The sequence below is a fragment of the Mobula hypostoma genome, chromosome 4 (genome assembly GCF_963921235.1).
Source record: "Mobula hypostoma chromosome 4, sMobHyp1.1, whole genome shotgun sequence".
Lineage (NCBI taxonomy): Eukaryota > Metazoa > Chordata > Chondrichthyes > Myliobatiformes > Myliobatidae > Mobula > Mobula hypostoma.
In genome coordinates, this window is record NC_086100.1 from 54274550 (window position 1) to 54292156 (window position 17607).

The window sequence follows — 17607 nt, forward strand, 5'->3', positions numbered from 1 at the left end:
AATATTTGGTAACTGACATTCATCATCCAGGTTTGCAAAATTTGACCATTTGTTTGCATTGCATTTAAACAGGCATTCTATTAAGGGAAGGGATATTGCCTTTACAAAGTCACAAAGGTCAAAACAATTCTAAATGATATAAATAATATTTTAAAAAAATTACTCTCATTAGAAAAACACATAAGCCTTAGTTATTTTCTGTTGATCATGAGATTATGCCTTCACTAAAATCTACTTTCTGAACTTGATAACTCACTAAATATGGGCTTGTTTTCCAGGGAAGGAAGCAGTCTGACAAGTGACCTGACTGAGGTACATAAAATTATAAGAGGCATATATAGAGTAGGTTATCAGAACCTTTTTAAAAGCCCTAGAATTACTCAGCATGCAAACAGGCCCTTCTGCCCATCTCATCCATGTTGACCAGGATGCTTACCATAGCTAGTCCCATTTGCTTATGTTTGGCCCATAGCCCTCTACTAATGTATGTGTCTAAAATTATTTTAAGAATAGTAATTTTAGTCACCTCTACCACTTCTTTTAGTATCTCACTTCATATACCCATCACTCTCTGTATGAAGTTGTTTTCAAGTCCCCTTTAAATCTTTCCCCCCTCAACTTAAACCTATACCTTCTAATCTTAGATTCTCCTACCTGTAAAAATGACTGTGACTGTTCACCTAATACATAACCCTTATAATTTTATATATTCTTATAAGATCACCTTTCAGCCTCCTCTGCTCCAGTAAAACGACCCCAGCCTATCCAATCTCTCCTTTATAACTCAAGTCCTCCAATCCTGGCAACATCTTCCAGAGTATTCATAACCTTCATATAGCTAGGTTAGCAGATTTGCACACAGTACTCCAAATGGGATCATATACAGCCTTATACAACTGCAATATAATGTCTCAGCTCTTCTATTCAGTTCGATTGTTGAGGCCAATCAAGCCAGACATCTACTTCGCCACCCTGTGTTAACTGTTTTACCACCCACAGTAAAACTGTGTCGTGACCTCCAGATTTGTGTTCAACAACACAATCCACGGCCCTGCCATTTATTGTGTAATTTATGCTCTGACTTAATTCCCACAATACAACACATTGCAATTGTCCGAGTTAAATTCCAAATGTCATTCATTCGCCTACTGTCCCAGTTGATCTGGATCTTATTGTAATCTTAAATACCAACTATCCCACCATATTTTGGTTTCATCTGCAGACTTGCTAACCTTGTCATTTACTTTTTTTGTAATTTTTTTTTTATTGAATTTCACCATCAAACAAACATTTCCATAAGATGTATTTCAGATACTGTACATACATAGATAGCAAACATTTGTGGATCTAGTACTGACCTCTGTGATGCACTACTGATGTCAGGCCTCCAATATGGAAAAAAGTACTCTGCACTATCACTTTGTGTTCCTACCTCCGAGCCAATTTTGTATCCAATCAGATAGTGCATCCTGTGATCTAACCTGGATCTGCAGGACCTTGTCAAAGGCCTTGCTAAAAACTGTGTAAATAATTTCTGCTACATGACCCTCATCAATCCATGTGGTTATCTTTTCAAAACACTCACTATTTATCCTCCTGCTAGGGACAGGAGTTATGGAATTATGTGCATAGCAGGTATTAATACAAACACGAGCCAGTAATCAGAAAAAAAACTGTTCAAATGTAAAGTACAAACTGTCATTAATTTTGAAATTAAAAGGACAGTTTATGGAAACAAACCTTTAGTTAAATTATGTTACATTATTGTGACTGATTCACATTACAGACTAAACTTATTTTGTGAATTAGCACATCAAATTTAGTCATAAATATATTTGCTCTGTCTACAGCAGTAATTTTGGGTGTCTGCGTCCTCTGACCTCAAATTTTTAGGACATCCATGTGATTACTTCCTTCCAGAAAAGGTCTTCGAACATTCAGTGGTGTCATGTAGTTCAATGGAATGATTTGTCAAACTCTTTAAGTAATCAATGATCTTCTCAAGTAGAGAATTCCACGGGTTCTCTATGTGAAAAATTCTTATCATCTGGCCCCTTAATTTGAAATAGTGAGTCCCATTTTAGACACTCCAGTGAGAGAAACATTGCTCTTCATCTTCTACATCTAGACCTGTGAGATTGTTGTATGTTTTAATGATATCACTTTTTATTCTTCTAATCTCTAAAAAGCTGAGTCCTGGTGTACCTAATTTCCCTTTGTGCAACAAATCCAGCAAGCCCAGAATTAACTTACTGAACCTTTGAGGCACTGCCACTGTTGCAAGTATATCCTCCTTCGTTTAGGCAGACTGGATTTGTATTCAGCTCTCCAACCTGTTCAAGCCTTTTCATTAAGGTCATGAATTACCTTAATTACTCTAGATAAGTTTCCACCGTCTTGCTGATCAGTATTTGGAGCAGGATCTTTCTGCCCTTGAATTCAGACCCCTTTGCAATATAGACAAATGTATTTTCTTTTTATTTGCTTGTTGTACATGCATGTTAATTCCCAGTGATTCATGAAGAAGGGCACACAGAACCGATTGAATATCACCGGTTTTAAATATGCTTTGTGTCGATATTTGTAAAGCTGTTAAAATAATAAATTTAATAAGCCTCTCACTAATTGTATTGACTTCAGAAATTTGTTGTACTGCACTATGTTTTTTAGATATGAATAGATGTTTTGGGCTACATGTAAAGGAAAAAATACTTAATTTCATCGAAGCGCAACCAAGCCCTCATTATCAGAGTCGGATTTATTATCACTGACTTACTAGACATGAAATTTGTTGTTTTGCGGCAGCAGTAAGGGCAAACCAAAAATACTGTAAGTTATGAAGTAAATACATACAGCAAAAAAGGAATAACAAACTAGTTTTCAGGAGTTCATGGACCATTTAGAACTCTAATGGTAGAGAGGAAGAAGCTGTTCTAAATTGTTTAGTGTTTGTCTTTGAGCACCTGTACCTCTTCTCTAGTGGTAGTAATGAGAAGAAGGCACGTCCCAGAAGGTGAGGGTCCTTAGCGATGGATGCTACCTTAAGGCATCACCTCTTGAGGATGACCCCAATGGTAGGAAGGGCTGTGCCTATGAGGAAATTAGCTGAGTCTACAACTCTGTGCAGCCATTTGCGATCCTGTGTATTGGAGCCTTCATGCCAGGCTGTGCTGCTCTCTACTGTAGATCTGTAGAGGTTTGTAAGAGTCTTTGACAACATACTAAATCTCCTCAAATTTATAATTAAGTAGAGCCTCTGGTGTGCCTTCTTCATGACTAGATCAATGTGATGGACCCAGAATATACCTTCATAGCGTGTTAACACCCAGGAACTCGAAGCTGCTCCCCCTTTCCACTGCTGAATGCTCAATGATGACTGGAGTTTGTCCTCCTGACTTCCCCTTCCTCAAGTCCATAACCAGGTCCTTGATCTTGCTGATGCTCAGTGTGAGGTGTACACTCAGAAATGTAGGTATCTCAGAGTATAAGTAAGTGTTTTAAATTATTAAATGAATGTGTTTTAAGAAGAAAGACAAATCTTATAATCTATTTAAGTGTATTAGTCTTGATACTCGAGTCTTTTTCACTTTGAAACAATCAACAATATAATACACCCAACATAATAATCTGATGAGACTAAAGACTCATTTCTTACAGGATTACAATCTCAAGGCAGAAGTTGATTTTTGGACTCCAGAGATCAGTAGACATTCAAATTATAAATTTTGCAAATTTTTGATACAATAACTATTCATGAAACTGTACATATAAAACTTACAAAGTATCCATGCTCATTGTATCATTAGATGTTCAACTTTGGACACAATCCTCCCCAGTTCATATCCTAAGAAGAAAGGAAAATTCAACCAGACTCAGGAAAAATTCACCGAATTTTCTCTCAGATTGCTTAAATAACTCAAAGTCGCTGCTGAAAACTATTGAGTGTTGATTCATAAACAAGAGAAAGTCTGCAGATGCTGGAAATCTGAGCAACACACAAAATGCTGGAGAAACTCATCAAGCCAGGCAGCATCTATGGAAAAAAGTAGCGTCGACATTTCGGGCCAAAACCTTTCGCCAGGATTGGAGAAAAAAAGCTGAGGATAGATTTGAGAGGTGGCGGGAAGGGAGAGAGAAGGCTAGGCAATAGGTGAAACTTGGAGCAGGAGGGATAGAGCAGAGCAAGGAAGTTGACTGGTGAAAGAGACAGAAGGTCATGGAAGAAAGAAGGAAGTTGTGGGGGAGGGAGCACCAGAGGAGGCGATGGGTGGGCAAGGAGATAATATGAGAGAGAGACAAGGAGATGGGAAATGATGAAGTGGGGTGGGGGGAGGTGGAGGCATTACTGGAAGTTTGAGAAATCGATGTTCATGCCATCAGGTTGTAGGCTACTCAAACGGAATATAAGGTGTTGTTCCTCCAAACTAAGTATGGCTTTATCCAGGCAGTGGAGGAGGCCATGGATGGACATATTGGAATGGAAATGGGAAGTGGAATTAAAATGGGTGGCCACTGGGAGATTCCACTTGTTCTGGCACCCCCTTTCTTTTTTCTTCCATGGCCTTCTGTCTCTTTCAACAATCAACTTCCAGCTCTTTGCTTCATCCCTCCCCCTCCAAGTTTCACCTATCGCTTGGCATTTCTCTCTCCAAAGATGTACCAGGTAGGTTAATTGGTCATTGTAAGTTTTCCTGTGATTAGTTGAGGGTTAAATCAGGTTTGTAAGGGTTACTTTATGGTGCAGATCAAAGGGCTGCTCCATGCTGTATCTCTAAATAAATAAAAGTAAATATTTAAGTTTATATAAAAATTGCAGCCATTCTTTTTGTTCAAAATATCTCTTCGTTCTCTATTTCATTCACATTTCTCATATTTTTCAGTTTGAACTTTTTGAATGGGCAACTTGCAGCTAAACAGAAAGAACTGGAAGACACATTTCTGCAAATGGAAGGTGTTTCAGACCAGCTAAGAGAAGCACAGAGCCAACTAAAACTTTACAGGTAAAGAAATCAGTAAAGCTGCATGTAGTTAATGAAATATTGGAAATTAAAACATCACTGAAATCCACAGTATAATTATGTTGCTTGGAAAATCTTTGGCATGTGAATAATTCATCAGGGTGGCATGATAGGAATAAAGGCAGCAGACGGTTAACAACTGGCTGTTCTGAATCTTTCAAGCAATTATAGTGTCCCAGCGACCATGCGAATTTTTTGCTTAACAGTGTATAAAGAGGATCAAACAACAGGTGACACATCGCCTGTTTATAGCGTCACAAATAATTAAAAGTAGCAGTTTCCTTCACAAAGGCAAAATCATTGTGTGAGTTCATGGACATGCTGTATTTTTGTTGTATTGACACAGCTATATCTTTATTTTGAAGATATTCAGATTGAGGTTTGTTTAAATTGGAAGTGATGAATTCCATTGGACTGACTATTTGACCCCATTGCATTTATGCCATTGAGTTTAAATTAGCACCACGTTAAAATCTGGCATGAGTAAATTAACAGAAAGGAATTGTCTTTGATCTAAATCAATATCACACTTCACAGAGAAAGAGCAAAGCAGCAAGGGCACATTGTGAAGCAAGCAGCCACTTTTCTTCAGGGAATAAGGACGGAGCTAACCATGCTTAAGGAAGATGTAAGGGGCAATTTGATGATCTGGGACCCTTTCAGCAAAACGTTGGCACGATGTCTGAAGGTCACCAACAGTTCCATACAGATGGGTGAGTATAATGCTGTTATTGGTTCAAAATGATTAAAAGAAGGTTCCTGGACTACTAATAACTGACAGTAAATAGAAGGGATTTTATACCATATTTCATTAGTGAAATTAAACAAAACTTGGACACAAAATGATAATTTTGGATTAGAAAATATACCCTTGGGAGTTGCTTGTGCATATGCTGGATTTAATCACTTTTCTTCAATTGGGAAATGTGATAATCTTTTTGTTATTGAAACTGCAAAGAGTATGTTGGGCAGACAAAAATAAGTGGACTGTACTGGGAGGAGAAAAAGAAAAAAAAGTCAAGTTGCAGTTTCAAAAAGAGCACTAATCTGCATGCTGTTGATGAAAAGTCTGATAATGATTAGAGTGACACGTGACTGCGTAGCCTTGAGACTTACAATGTGTAATTTACAGGGGGTAGCTGCTGCGAACGGGTCTCTGGTGCTGAGTCTGGTGCTGTGGCTCTGAAGGGAAGGAAGCAGAGGAGGATGCAGTAGTAGTAGGAGATTCCATAGATAGAGGAGCAGATAGGAAGATCTGTGGATGTAATACAGAGACCCAGATGGTATGTTGCCTGCCCGGTTTCAGGGTCAGGGATGTCTAAAGGGGGAGGGTGAGCATCCGAGTTAAGTCAAGTCAAGTCACTTTTTATTGTCATTTCAACCATAACTGCTGGTACAGAACACAGTAAAAATGAGACAACGTTTTCCAGGACCATGGTGCTACATGAAACAATACAAAACTACACTGAACTACGTAAGAAAAAGCACGAAAACTACACTAGACTACAGACCTATCCAGGACTGCATTAAGTGCACAAAACAGTGCAGGCACTACCATAAATAATAACAAATAATAAACAAGACAGTAGGCACAGTAAAGGGCAGTAGGTTGGTGTCAGTCCAGGCTCTGGGTATTGAGAAGTCTGATGGCTTGGGGGAAGAAACTGTTACATAGCCTGGTCGTGAAAGTCCAAATGCTTCGGTGCCTTTTTCCAGATGGCAGGAGGGAGAAGAGTTTATATGAGGGGTGCGTGGGGTCCTTCATAATGCTGTTTGCTTTACGGATGCAGTGTGTGATGTAAATGTCTGTGATGGCAGGAAGAGAGACCCCGATGATCTTCTCAGCTAACCTCACTATCCGCTGCAGGGTTTTGCGATCCGAGATGGTACAATTTCCGAGTCAGGCCATGATGCAGCTGCTCAGGATCTCTCAGTACAATCTCTGTAGAATGTGGTGAGGATAGGGGGTGAGGGTGGGAGATGGACTTTTCTCAGCCTTCACAGAAAGTAGAGACGCTGCTGGGCTTTATTTGCTATGGAGCTGGTGTTGAGGGACCAGGTGAGATTCTCTGCCAGGTGGACAGCAGGAAATTTGGTGCTCTTAATGATCTCTAAGGAACCAGATGTCTTGTACCAATAACGTAGGAAAGAAAAGAGAGAAGGTCCTAAAGAGAGAATTTAGAGAGCTAGGTAGAAATCTGAAAAGCAGGACCTCCACAATAACTATCTCTGATTTGCTGCCTGTGCCAGGTGCCAGTGAGGGAAAGAATAGGATGATTTAGCAGATGAATGTGTGGCTGAGGAGCTGATGTATGGGGCAGGGTTTCAGATTTCTGGATCATTGGGATCTCTTCTGGGGAAGGTATAACAAAGACGGGCTACGCCTGAACCTGAGCGGGACCAATATCCTTGCAGGCAGGTTTGCTAGAGCTATTGAAGAGGGTTTAAACTAATTTGGCAGGGGGATGCGAACAGGAGTGATAGAGTTGAGGATAGGCATGTTGGTTTACAAGCAGAGATAGTGTTTAGTGAGAGTGAGACTGCAGTCAGTGGGATGGGTTGCAGTGTAAAAGGAGAACAAATTTGAAAAGGGTGATGGATACAGAATTGAAGGTTTTATATTTGCATGCAGTATACGAACTAAGGTAGATGATCTTGTAGCACAGTTAAAGATTGGCAGTTACGATATTGTGGCTGAGTCACGGCTGAAAGACAATTGTAGTTGGGAGTTTAATAACCAAGGTTACGCAATCTATTGAAAGGACAGGTAGGTAGTCAAGAGGAGGAGGAGTGGCTGTCCTGATAAAAAATGAAATCAAATCTTTAAAAAGATGTGAAATAGGATTGGAAGATGTATCATCTTTGTGGGAAGAGTTAAGAAACTGCAAGGGAAAGAAGACTCTGATGGGAGTTATTTACAGGCCTCTGAACAATAGCTAGGATGTGGTCTGCAAATTACAGTGGGAGGTGGAAAAAGCATGTTAAAAAGGCAATGTTACATCAGTCATGGGGGATTTCAATATGCAGATTGATTGGAAAAATCAAGTGACATTGGATCCTAAAAGAGAGGATATGTAGATTGTCTCTGAGATAGCTTATTGGAGCACCTTGTGGTTGAGCCTACAAGGGGATCAGCAATTCTGGATTGGGTGTTGTGTAATGAAGTGGATATAATTAAGGAGCTTAAGGTAAAGGAACCCTTAGGAAACAGTGTTCATAATATTATGGAATTCACCCTGCAATTTGAGAGGGAGAAACTAAAGTCAGATGTATTGGTTTTACAGTGGAGTAAAGAGAATTATAGAAGCATAAGAGAGGGGCTGACCAAAGCTGATTGGAAGACGACACAGGGGTGGTGGTAGAGCAGCAAAGGCTGGAGTTTCTGGAAGTAATTTGCAAGGCATAGGATAGATATATCCCAAAGAAGAGGAAGTATTCTAAAGGCAGGATGACAAGTGAAGTCAAAGCCAACATAAAAGCAAGAGACAGGGCATATAATATAGCAATAATTAGAGGGAAGTTAGATGATGGGAAATTTTTTAAAACGGGAGTCAACTAAAAAAAACATAAGGAAGGAAAAGATGAAATATGAAGGTAAGCTAGCCAATAACATCAAAAATGATACCAAGTGATTTTTCAGATATATAAAGAATAAAAGAGAGGTGTGAATAGATACTGAACCACTGGAAAATGATGCTGGACAGATAGTAATGTGAGACAAGGAAATGGCAGACGAGCTGAATAAGTATTTTGCATCAATTTTCACTGTTGAAGACACTAGCATTATGCCGGAAGTTCGAGAATGTCAAGGGGCTGAAGCGAGTGCTGTTGCTATTACTAGGGAGATGGTGCTTAGGAAACTGAATAGTCTGAAGGTAGGCAAGTCACCTGGACCTGATTTACTACACCCCAGGGTTCTAAAAGAAGTAGCTGAAGAGATTGTGGAGGCATCTGTAATGATCTTTCAAGAATCAATAGATTCTGGCATGGTTCCAGAGGACAAGAAAATTACAAATGTAACTCCATTCTTCAAGAAGAGAGAGAGAGACAGAAGAAAGGAAATTATAGGCCAGCTAGCCTGACACAGTGGTTGGGAAGATGTTGGAGTCAATTATTAAGGATGTGGTTTTGGGGTACTTGGAGCCACATAACAAAATAGGGAAAGTCATCATGCTTTCCTTAAGATAAATCTTGCCTGACAAATCTGTTGGAATTCTTCAAAGAAATAACAAGCAGGACTGACAAAGAAGAATCAATGGGTGTTGTGTAGTTGGATTTTTAGAAGGCCTTTGGTGAGGTGCCACACATAAGGCTGCTAAATAAGATTAGAGCCCAGAATATTACAGGAAAGATACTAGCATAGGTACTTGCTGATTGGCAGGAGGCAAAGAGTGGTGTCCACAGGGGTCTGTGTTGGGACTGTTTCTTTTTATGTTGTATGTCAATGATTTGGATAATGAAATTGATGGCTTTCTGGCCAAGTTTGTGGACGATACAAAGATCGTTTGAGGGGCTGGTAGTGTTGAGGAAGCAGAATGGCTGCAGAAGGACTTGGGCTACGTCCACACTAGACCGGATAATCTTGAAAACGCCGGTTTCGCGTAAAAACGACAGGCGTCCACACTAGGCGTTTTTAAAAATACCTCTGTCTACATTAAAACGGATATTTAGACGAATCTCCTCCTACTGGGCATGCGCAGGACACATAGAAAACAAGCAAAGAGGAAACCGTATACTTGGTGCGCCTATGTCTAGTTACAGACTAGTAAAAACTTAAAAGGAAATTTCCAAACCAAAGACTTGGTGCGTGTTATTATGGGGAACAAGGAAATGGCAGATGAGTTGAACTGGTACTTTGGATCTGTCTTCACTAGGGAAGACAGAAACAATCTCCCAGATATAATAGTGGCCAAAGGACCTAGGGTAATGGATGAACTGAAGGAAATTTATATTAGGCAGGAAATGGTGTTGGATAGACTGTTGGGTCTGAAGGCTGATAAGTCCCTGGGACCTGATGGTCTGCACCCCAGGGTACTTAAGGAGGTGGCTTTAGAAATCGTGGTTGCATTGGTAATCATTTTCCAATGTTCTATGGATTCAGGATCAGTTCCTGTGGATTGGAGGGTGGCTAATGTTGTCCCACTTTTCAAGAAAGGTGGGAGAAAGAAAACAGGGAATTATAGACCGGTTAGCCTGACGTCAGTGGTAGGAAAGATGCTGGAGTCAATTATAAAAGTTGAAATTATGACACATTTGGATAGCAGTAATAGGATTGGTCCGAGTCAGCATGGATTTACGAAGGGGAAATCGTGCTTGACTAATCTTCTGGAAATTTTTGAGGATGTAACTATGAAATTGGACAAGGGAGAGCCAGTGGATGTAGTATACCTGGACTTTCAGAAAGCCTTTGATAAATTCCCAGGACTAGAGGGCACAGCCTCAAAATAGAGGGATGTCCATTTAGAACAGAGAGGAGGAGGACTTTCTGTAGCCAGAGAGTGGGAATTCATTGCCACAGTTGGCTGTAGAAGCTAGGACACTGGGTGTGTTTAAAGTGGAGGTTGATAGGTTTTCGATTAGTCTATGGTTATGGGACAAGGCAGGAGAATAGCATTGAGAGGGAAATGGATCAGCCATGTTGAAATGGCAGAGCAGACTCAATGGGCCAAATGCACTAATTCTGCTCCTATGTCTTGTGAAAAATTAGCAGGAGACAAGCATTATGTTTTGTAACTTAAAAACATTAAATCAATTCAAACGAAGATGTGGGGAGTCCGTGAATACGGATGTAGTTCAAATTTACTTTAAGGGAGGCATGCACATATTATGTGGTAATGTGATGACTGAAGCAATTAATGTATTTTTACATAAAACCTATAATGAATTATTTAAAGGAACAAGAATGCTAAATCAAACAATATATATAACAACAATACTGAATTATAAAGTACACAATAACCAATAATTTGGCTTAAACCAGAATTGAACTGCAAATTAATTAAAATGGAATTGGATACTGGCTCGGCTGTTTCAGTCATTCCACAAAAAGAGTTTGAATACTTTAAAGACACTGAACTGCTGCCTGCAGATATGGATTTGAGAACTTATATTGGAGAGAAGTTAACTCCCGTAGGAATGATATTCATAACAGTGAAATACAACTAATAAGCCATATTCGGCTTCTATGTGGTTAAAGAAAAAGGAAGGTCAGCATTGTGGGCCACAATTGGCTGAGACAACTACAACTTGATTAAAGATCTGTCCACTGTTTGCGTGCCACTTCCCCTGCAAAAGAGTCAACTGAAAGCAAATTAAGAAAGGTACTGAGTGATGCCACACCCAAGGATGTTCAGGGATGGCACTGGAAAATTCCACCATATCAATGGAAGAACTGTGTTAAATGAAAATGCCACACCCAAGTTTTACAAAGTCCATCCAGTTACCTACCATCCATGATAAAGTAGCCAGTGAACCAGATCATATGGAGGTTGAAGGAATTCTTTCCGAGGTTGAGTGTAACTCATGGACGATGCCAGTGCTCCCACTAGCCAAGAAGGAAGGGTCTGTCACGATCTGTGGTAAGTTTAAGGTTACCATCAATCCAGTATTGAAAGCACAGACGTAGATCAATACCCCCTGCCCAGGATAGAGGATATCTTTGCAAATCTTTCTGGAGGAAAACACTTCGGCAAAGTGCACTTAGCTGAGGCCTACCTACAGATGGAGATGGAAGAAGAGTCTAAAGTGCTTCTCACCATACATACTCATAAAGGGCTTTATCGCTATAATAGGCTTGTTTTTAGAAGAGCATCTACACCTGTACTGTGGCAGAAAGCTATGTACCAGGCGCTGTAAGGCTGCATTGGCACTCTGTGTTACCTGGATGGCATCATTATTACCAGTGAGAATGACAAGGAACATCTCCAAAATCTCAAAGCAGTGTTAAAAAGATTAGAAGATTATGGGCTCAGAGCACAACGTGACAAGTGTGAACTCTTTAAACCATGCATTACTTATTGTGGTAATGCTATTGATGCACAAGGATTACACAAGTGTGCTGAGAGAATTCAAGCAGTGGTGGATAACCCAAGGCCGCAGGATACGTCACAATTGCAGTCCTTTTTTAGGTTTTGTCAATTGCTATTACAGGTTGCTGCCAAATCTGGCTACTATGCTCTACCCTTGAACTCATTACTACAGATTGGGAAGAAATCCCAGTGGACAAAGCAATGTGAGGTGGCTTTCCAAAAGACACAGGAAATGATGACATTAGATGCTATACTCATATTACGATCCATATCATCCAGTGAAGCTGCCTGTGGCACCTCACCTTATGGTATAGATGTAGTCATGTCACATGATATGAGTGATGGAGCTGAACGCCCTATAGCCTTTACAGCACGTTCCCTTACCATTGAAGAGAGAAGAGAAGAGTCTATTTGGGGGTGTAAAATATTTCACCCAGTACCTGTATGGGAGGGGGTTTACCCTCATTACTGATCATCAAACACTGGTGTCCATTTTCAATCCACGGAAGGGTTTCCATTAACAGCAGCAGCACCAATGTAAAGATGCACTCTTTTTCTTGGAGGATACAATTACAAGATCAAATTCGAGAGGACAACTAATGATGGAAATTATGATGAATTTCCCCATTTACCCTTGGAAAAGAAATACCTGCAAAGATTACAAAAGGTGACATTCCTCTTGATTGTATTCTCTCTAGTACAAACCAAAAATTTCCTTATTATGGCAGACAAATCCAAAGGAAAACCAGTAAAGACCCCACACTGTCTAAGGTCTACGTGGTAGCCCAAAGTGGCTGGAATGTGCAGCAGAAATTCCCGTTTTCCCATTTTTTCCAGTGCTGGGAGGAACTTGCTCTTGATGGGGGTTGCCCTTATGTGAGAATTGAGAGCTGTACCATCCAAGCTGAGAACTAAAGTGTTGGAGGAGCGACAGGCTGGTCATTTAGGCGTGGTCAAAATGAAAGCATTGGCTTGAAGCTTTGTCTGGTGGCCTGGGATGGACCGGCAGATCAAGCAGCTTGCCGTGCACTGTCGGGATGCTAACACATACAGACGATGCCAAGTGCAGTGCCTCTCCATTCCTGGAAATGGCCTGTATTGCTCTTGAAGGGGATTCATGTGGATTTTGCTGGACCATTCATGGGCACCAATTTCTTGGTAGTAGTGGCTGCAGCTATAATGTGACCAGAAGTGTTCTCAATAACCTCCGCGACAAGCTTTACACACTGATGATGTGTTGAGAAGCCTCTTCTCAAGGACTGGTGTTTCAGAATGCATAGCCAGTGACAATCGACCACAGTTTGTTGTGAAACAATTTCAGTCATTCCTGAAGATGAATGGGAAAAGATTTTTACATCTGCATTGTACCAATCAACTACAAATGGCTTGGCAGAAAGGTTTGTCCAGAGTCTAAAGAATACACTGCGAACAATGTCAGCAAAACACAGAAGCTTGCCAATTTCCTCCATACCTATTGCAACACAGCAACTCACCAGCTGTGCTGTTCCTTGCGTTCACACTTGGATGTCCTCAAACCCAATCTCAGAAGGAATATGCAGAACAAACAGCTGATACAAGCAGCTCCTCAGAATAGGAGGTTCAATATTTTACTCCTGGATAAGCAGTCCTACCAAGGGACTTGAGAGGTGATTAAAAGTGCGTACTTGGAAAGATTTAAGGACAGAACTGGACCACTCTCCAACACAGTAGTGATTGTGTCTGATGTCATCTGGAGACAACATATTGATCGGTTGAGGAGAGCAGAGTTGAGGTGCATTCTATATTGAGTTAGAGTTTATAGCTAAGCAGACAGTCCTTCCAGGTGAGGCGACACTTCACCTGTGAGTCGGCTGGTATGATATACTGCATTTGGTTCTCCCGGTGCGGCCTTCTATATATTGGCGAGATCCGACGCAGACTGGGAGACCGTTTCGCTGAACACCTACGCTCTGTCCGCCAGAGAAAGCAGGATCTCCCAGTGGCCACACATTTTAATTCCATGTCCCATTCCCATTCTGATAAGTCCATGTCGATGTTTAGCGATCTCTTGCGGGATGTTAGGGATAAATTTGTCCCGGTGAGGAAGATAAAGAATGGTAGGGTGAAGGAACCATGGGTGACAAGTGAGGTGGAAAATCTAGTCAGGTGGAAGAAGGCAGCATACATGAAGTTTAGGAAGCAAGGATCAGATGGGTCTATTGAGGAATATAGGGAAGCAAGAAAGGAGCTTAAGAAGGGGCTGAGAAGAGCAAGAAGAGGGCATGAGAAGGCCTTGGCAAGTAGGGTAAAGGAAAACCCCAAGGCATTCTTCAATTATGTGAAGAAAAAAAGGATGACAGGAGTGAAGGTAGGACCGATTAGAGATAAAGGTGGGAAGATGTGCCTGGAGGCTCTGGAAGTGAGCGAGGTCCTCAATGAATACTTCTGTTCGGTATTCACCAATGAGAGGGAACTTGATGATGGTGAGGACAATATGAGTGAGGTTGATGTTCTGGAGCATGTTGATATTAAGGGAGAGGAGGTGTTGGATTTGTTAAAATACATTAGGACAGATAAGTCCCCGGGGCCTGACGGAATATTCCCCAGGCTGCTCCACGAGGCGAGAGAAGAGATTGCTGAGCCTCTGACTAGGATCTTTATGTCCTCGTCGGCCACGGGAATGGTACCGGAGGATTGGAGGGAGGCGAATGTTGTCCCCTTGTTCAAAAAAGGTAGTAGGGATAGTCCGGGTAATTATAGACCAGTGAGTCTTACGTCTGTGGTGGGAAAGCTGTTGGAAAAGATTCTTAGAGATAGGATCTCTGGGCATTTAGAGAATCATGGTCTGATCAGGGACAGTCAGCATGGCTTTGTGAAGGGCATATCGTGTCTAACAAGCCTGATAGAGTTCTTTGAGGAGGTGACGAGGCATATAGATGAGGGTAGTGCAGTGGATGTGATCTATATGGATTTTAGTAAGGCATTTGACAAGGTCCCACACAGTAGGCTTATTCAGAAAGTTAGAAGGCATGGGATCCAGGGAAGTTTGGCCAGGTGGATTCAGAATTGGCTTGCCTGCAGAAGGCAGAGGGTGGTGGTGGAGGGAGTACATTCAGATAGGAGGATTGTGACTAGTGGTGTCCCACAAGGATCTGTTCTGGGACCTCTACTTTTCGTGATTTTTATTAACGACCTGGATGTGGGGGTAGAAGGGTGGGTTGGCAAGTTTGCAGACGACTCAAAGGTTGGTGGTGTTGTAGATAGTGTAGAGGATTGTCAAAGATTGCAGAGAGACATTGATAGGATGCAGAAGTGGGCTGAGAAGTGGCAGATGGAGTTCAACCCAGAGAAGTGTGAGGTGGTACACTTCGGAAGGACAAACTCCAAGGCAGAGTACAAAGTAAATGGCAGGATACTTGGTAGTGTGGAGGAGCAGAGGGACCTCGGGGTACATGTCCACAGATCCCTGAAAGTTGCCTCACAGGTGGGTAGGGTAGTTAAGAAAGCTTATGGGGTGTTAGCTTTCATAAGTCGAGGGATAGAGTTTAAGAGTCGCGATGTAATGATGCAGCTCTATAAAACTCTGGTTAGGCCACACTTGGAGTACAGTGTCCAGTTCTGGTCACCTCACTATAGGAAGGATGTGGAAGCATTGGAAAGGGTACAGAGGAGATTTACTAGGATGCTGCCTGGTTTAGAAAGTATACATTATGATCAGAGATTAAGGGAGCTAGGGCTTTACTCTTTGGAGAGAAGGAGGATGAGAGGAGACATGATAGAGGTGTACAAGATAATAAGAGGAATAGATAGAGTGGATAGCCAGCGCCTCTTCCCCAGGGCACCACTGCTCAATACAAGAGGACATGGCTTTAAGGTAAGGGGTGGGAAGTTCAAGGGGGATATTAGAGGAAGGTTTTTTACTCAGAGAGTGGTTGGTGCGTAGAATGCACTGCCTGAGTCAGTGGTGGAGGCAGATACACTAGTGAAGTTTAAGAGACTACTCGACAGGTATATGGAGGAATTTAAAGTGGGGGCTTATATGGGAGGCAGGGTTTGAGGGTCGGCACAACATTGTGGGCTGAAGGGCCTGTACTGTGCTGTACTATTTTGTGTTCTATGTTCTATGTTCTATGTAAACTCTTCAAAAAGACTGGATCCATCTTTGGCTACAACCCAGACTCTTCTGAGTTGGTGGTGGAGAGGAGGTCAATAAACAAACTGTTATTCATTATAGACAATCAGGTAATCCTCTCCATGACGTACTGAATAATCAGTGGAGCACACTTTCGAACAGACTGATTCAGTTCTGCTGTCACAAGGATCATTGCCGAAAATCTTTCCAACCAAATGAAATAAGCATATACAACAGTTCATCCCTGTGCAACAGGAGAACATACATCATAGTATGATAGTCTTTTTTATTATTTCATACATTATTATTGCACAGTATTGCACATTGGTAAATTATTATTGTGTATATTATTCTGTACTTTATCAGTTAATATTATTATATTTATTATTATTGCACAGTATGTTGTTAAATGTTGCTGCTGTAGCAAAATAATTTCCCACTTGGAATCATCAAAGTACTTATTATTATTATTTCTGTTATTATAAAAGTCGATTAATCCTCAGGGCTGTTTAAGTGCATCTTTAGACCTTGCAGGAAGATAGGGAAGAATTTGTGGTGGCCTTTGCAGAGTTATTTGCATCATGGGTGCAATGGGAAAAGTTCCAGGAGACTAGAACATGACTAATGTTACACCATTACTTAATTGGCAGCAGAGACAAGTCAGGAAATAATAGGCCAGTAAGTCTAAGAGCAGTGGTCTTCCAGACTTACTGGGGGTAATTCTGAGGGATAGGATCTACCAGTATTTGACAGAGAAGGAATAATTAACAAAAGTCAGCACAATTTTATGCGTGTGAAATAGTGTTTCACAAATCTGTTATGAGTTTTTTTGAACTGGTAGCCAAGAGGATAGGTGAGGACAGGGTCGCCTAAAAGTTTTGATCACGTGGGATCCAGGAAAAGCTAGCTAAGTGGATACTTGATTGGTAGGATGCAGAGAGTGATGATGTAACATTGGTTATTGAACAGGTGGCCTGTGACTACTAGTGTGCTAGAATGTTCAGGAAATATTTTTTCTCCAAAGAATGGCCAGGTGTCTGGAATTCAGTTTGAAGGGCTTCAGTGTAAAAATCCTTTCATATTTAAAAATGATGATGGGTGTTCTCTGATGAAAAGTATTTTCTGGAGCTTGGATGTTTAAACTGCCCTATTTGGCCAACAAAGACATTATGAGCCCAGTGCTGTGCCATAAATTTATATGATTCAGGGTTGACTAACAAAATTCCTTTCTGCACAAGGTTTATCAATCTTCAATTACTGCCTGGATCTCTGTATTGCTAGTCATTAATTTTGTCCAGAAACACAGAAAATGTGAAATACTCTCAGCAACGTTCATTGCAAAATTTGATATATGGCCCCTTCCATTGCTAGGAAGGATCCAAGAGCAGTTTAAGGCTATGATGATCTTGATACAGGCTGAACCAACCAGACCTGCTTAGAGATTCAGATA

The 17607-nt window shown here is 41.0% G+C and overlaps 1 protein-coding gene across 1 annotated transcript in view; it reads left to right on the forward strand.

Moving 5' to 3' along the window:
* lekr1 (leucine, glutamate and lysine rich 1) overlaps positions 1-17607 on the forward strand; it is a 162178-nt gene that overhangs the window by 21685 nt on the left and 122886 nt on the right. The window contains exons 3-4 of the mRNA XM_063047290.1: positions 4881-5000; positions 5556-5731. Of these exons, the coding sequence (XP_062903360.1) occupies positions 4881-5000; positions 5556-5731 (296 nt within the window). The remainder of the gene's footprint in view (positions 1-4880; positions 5001-5555; positions 5732-17607) is intronic.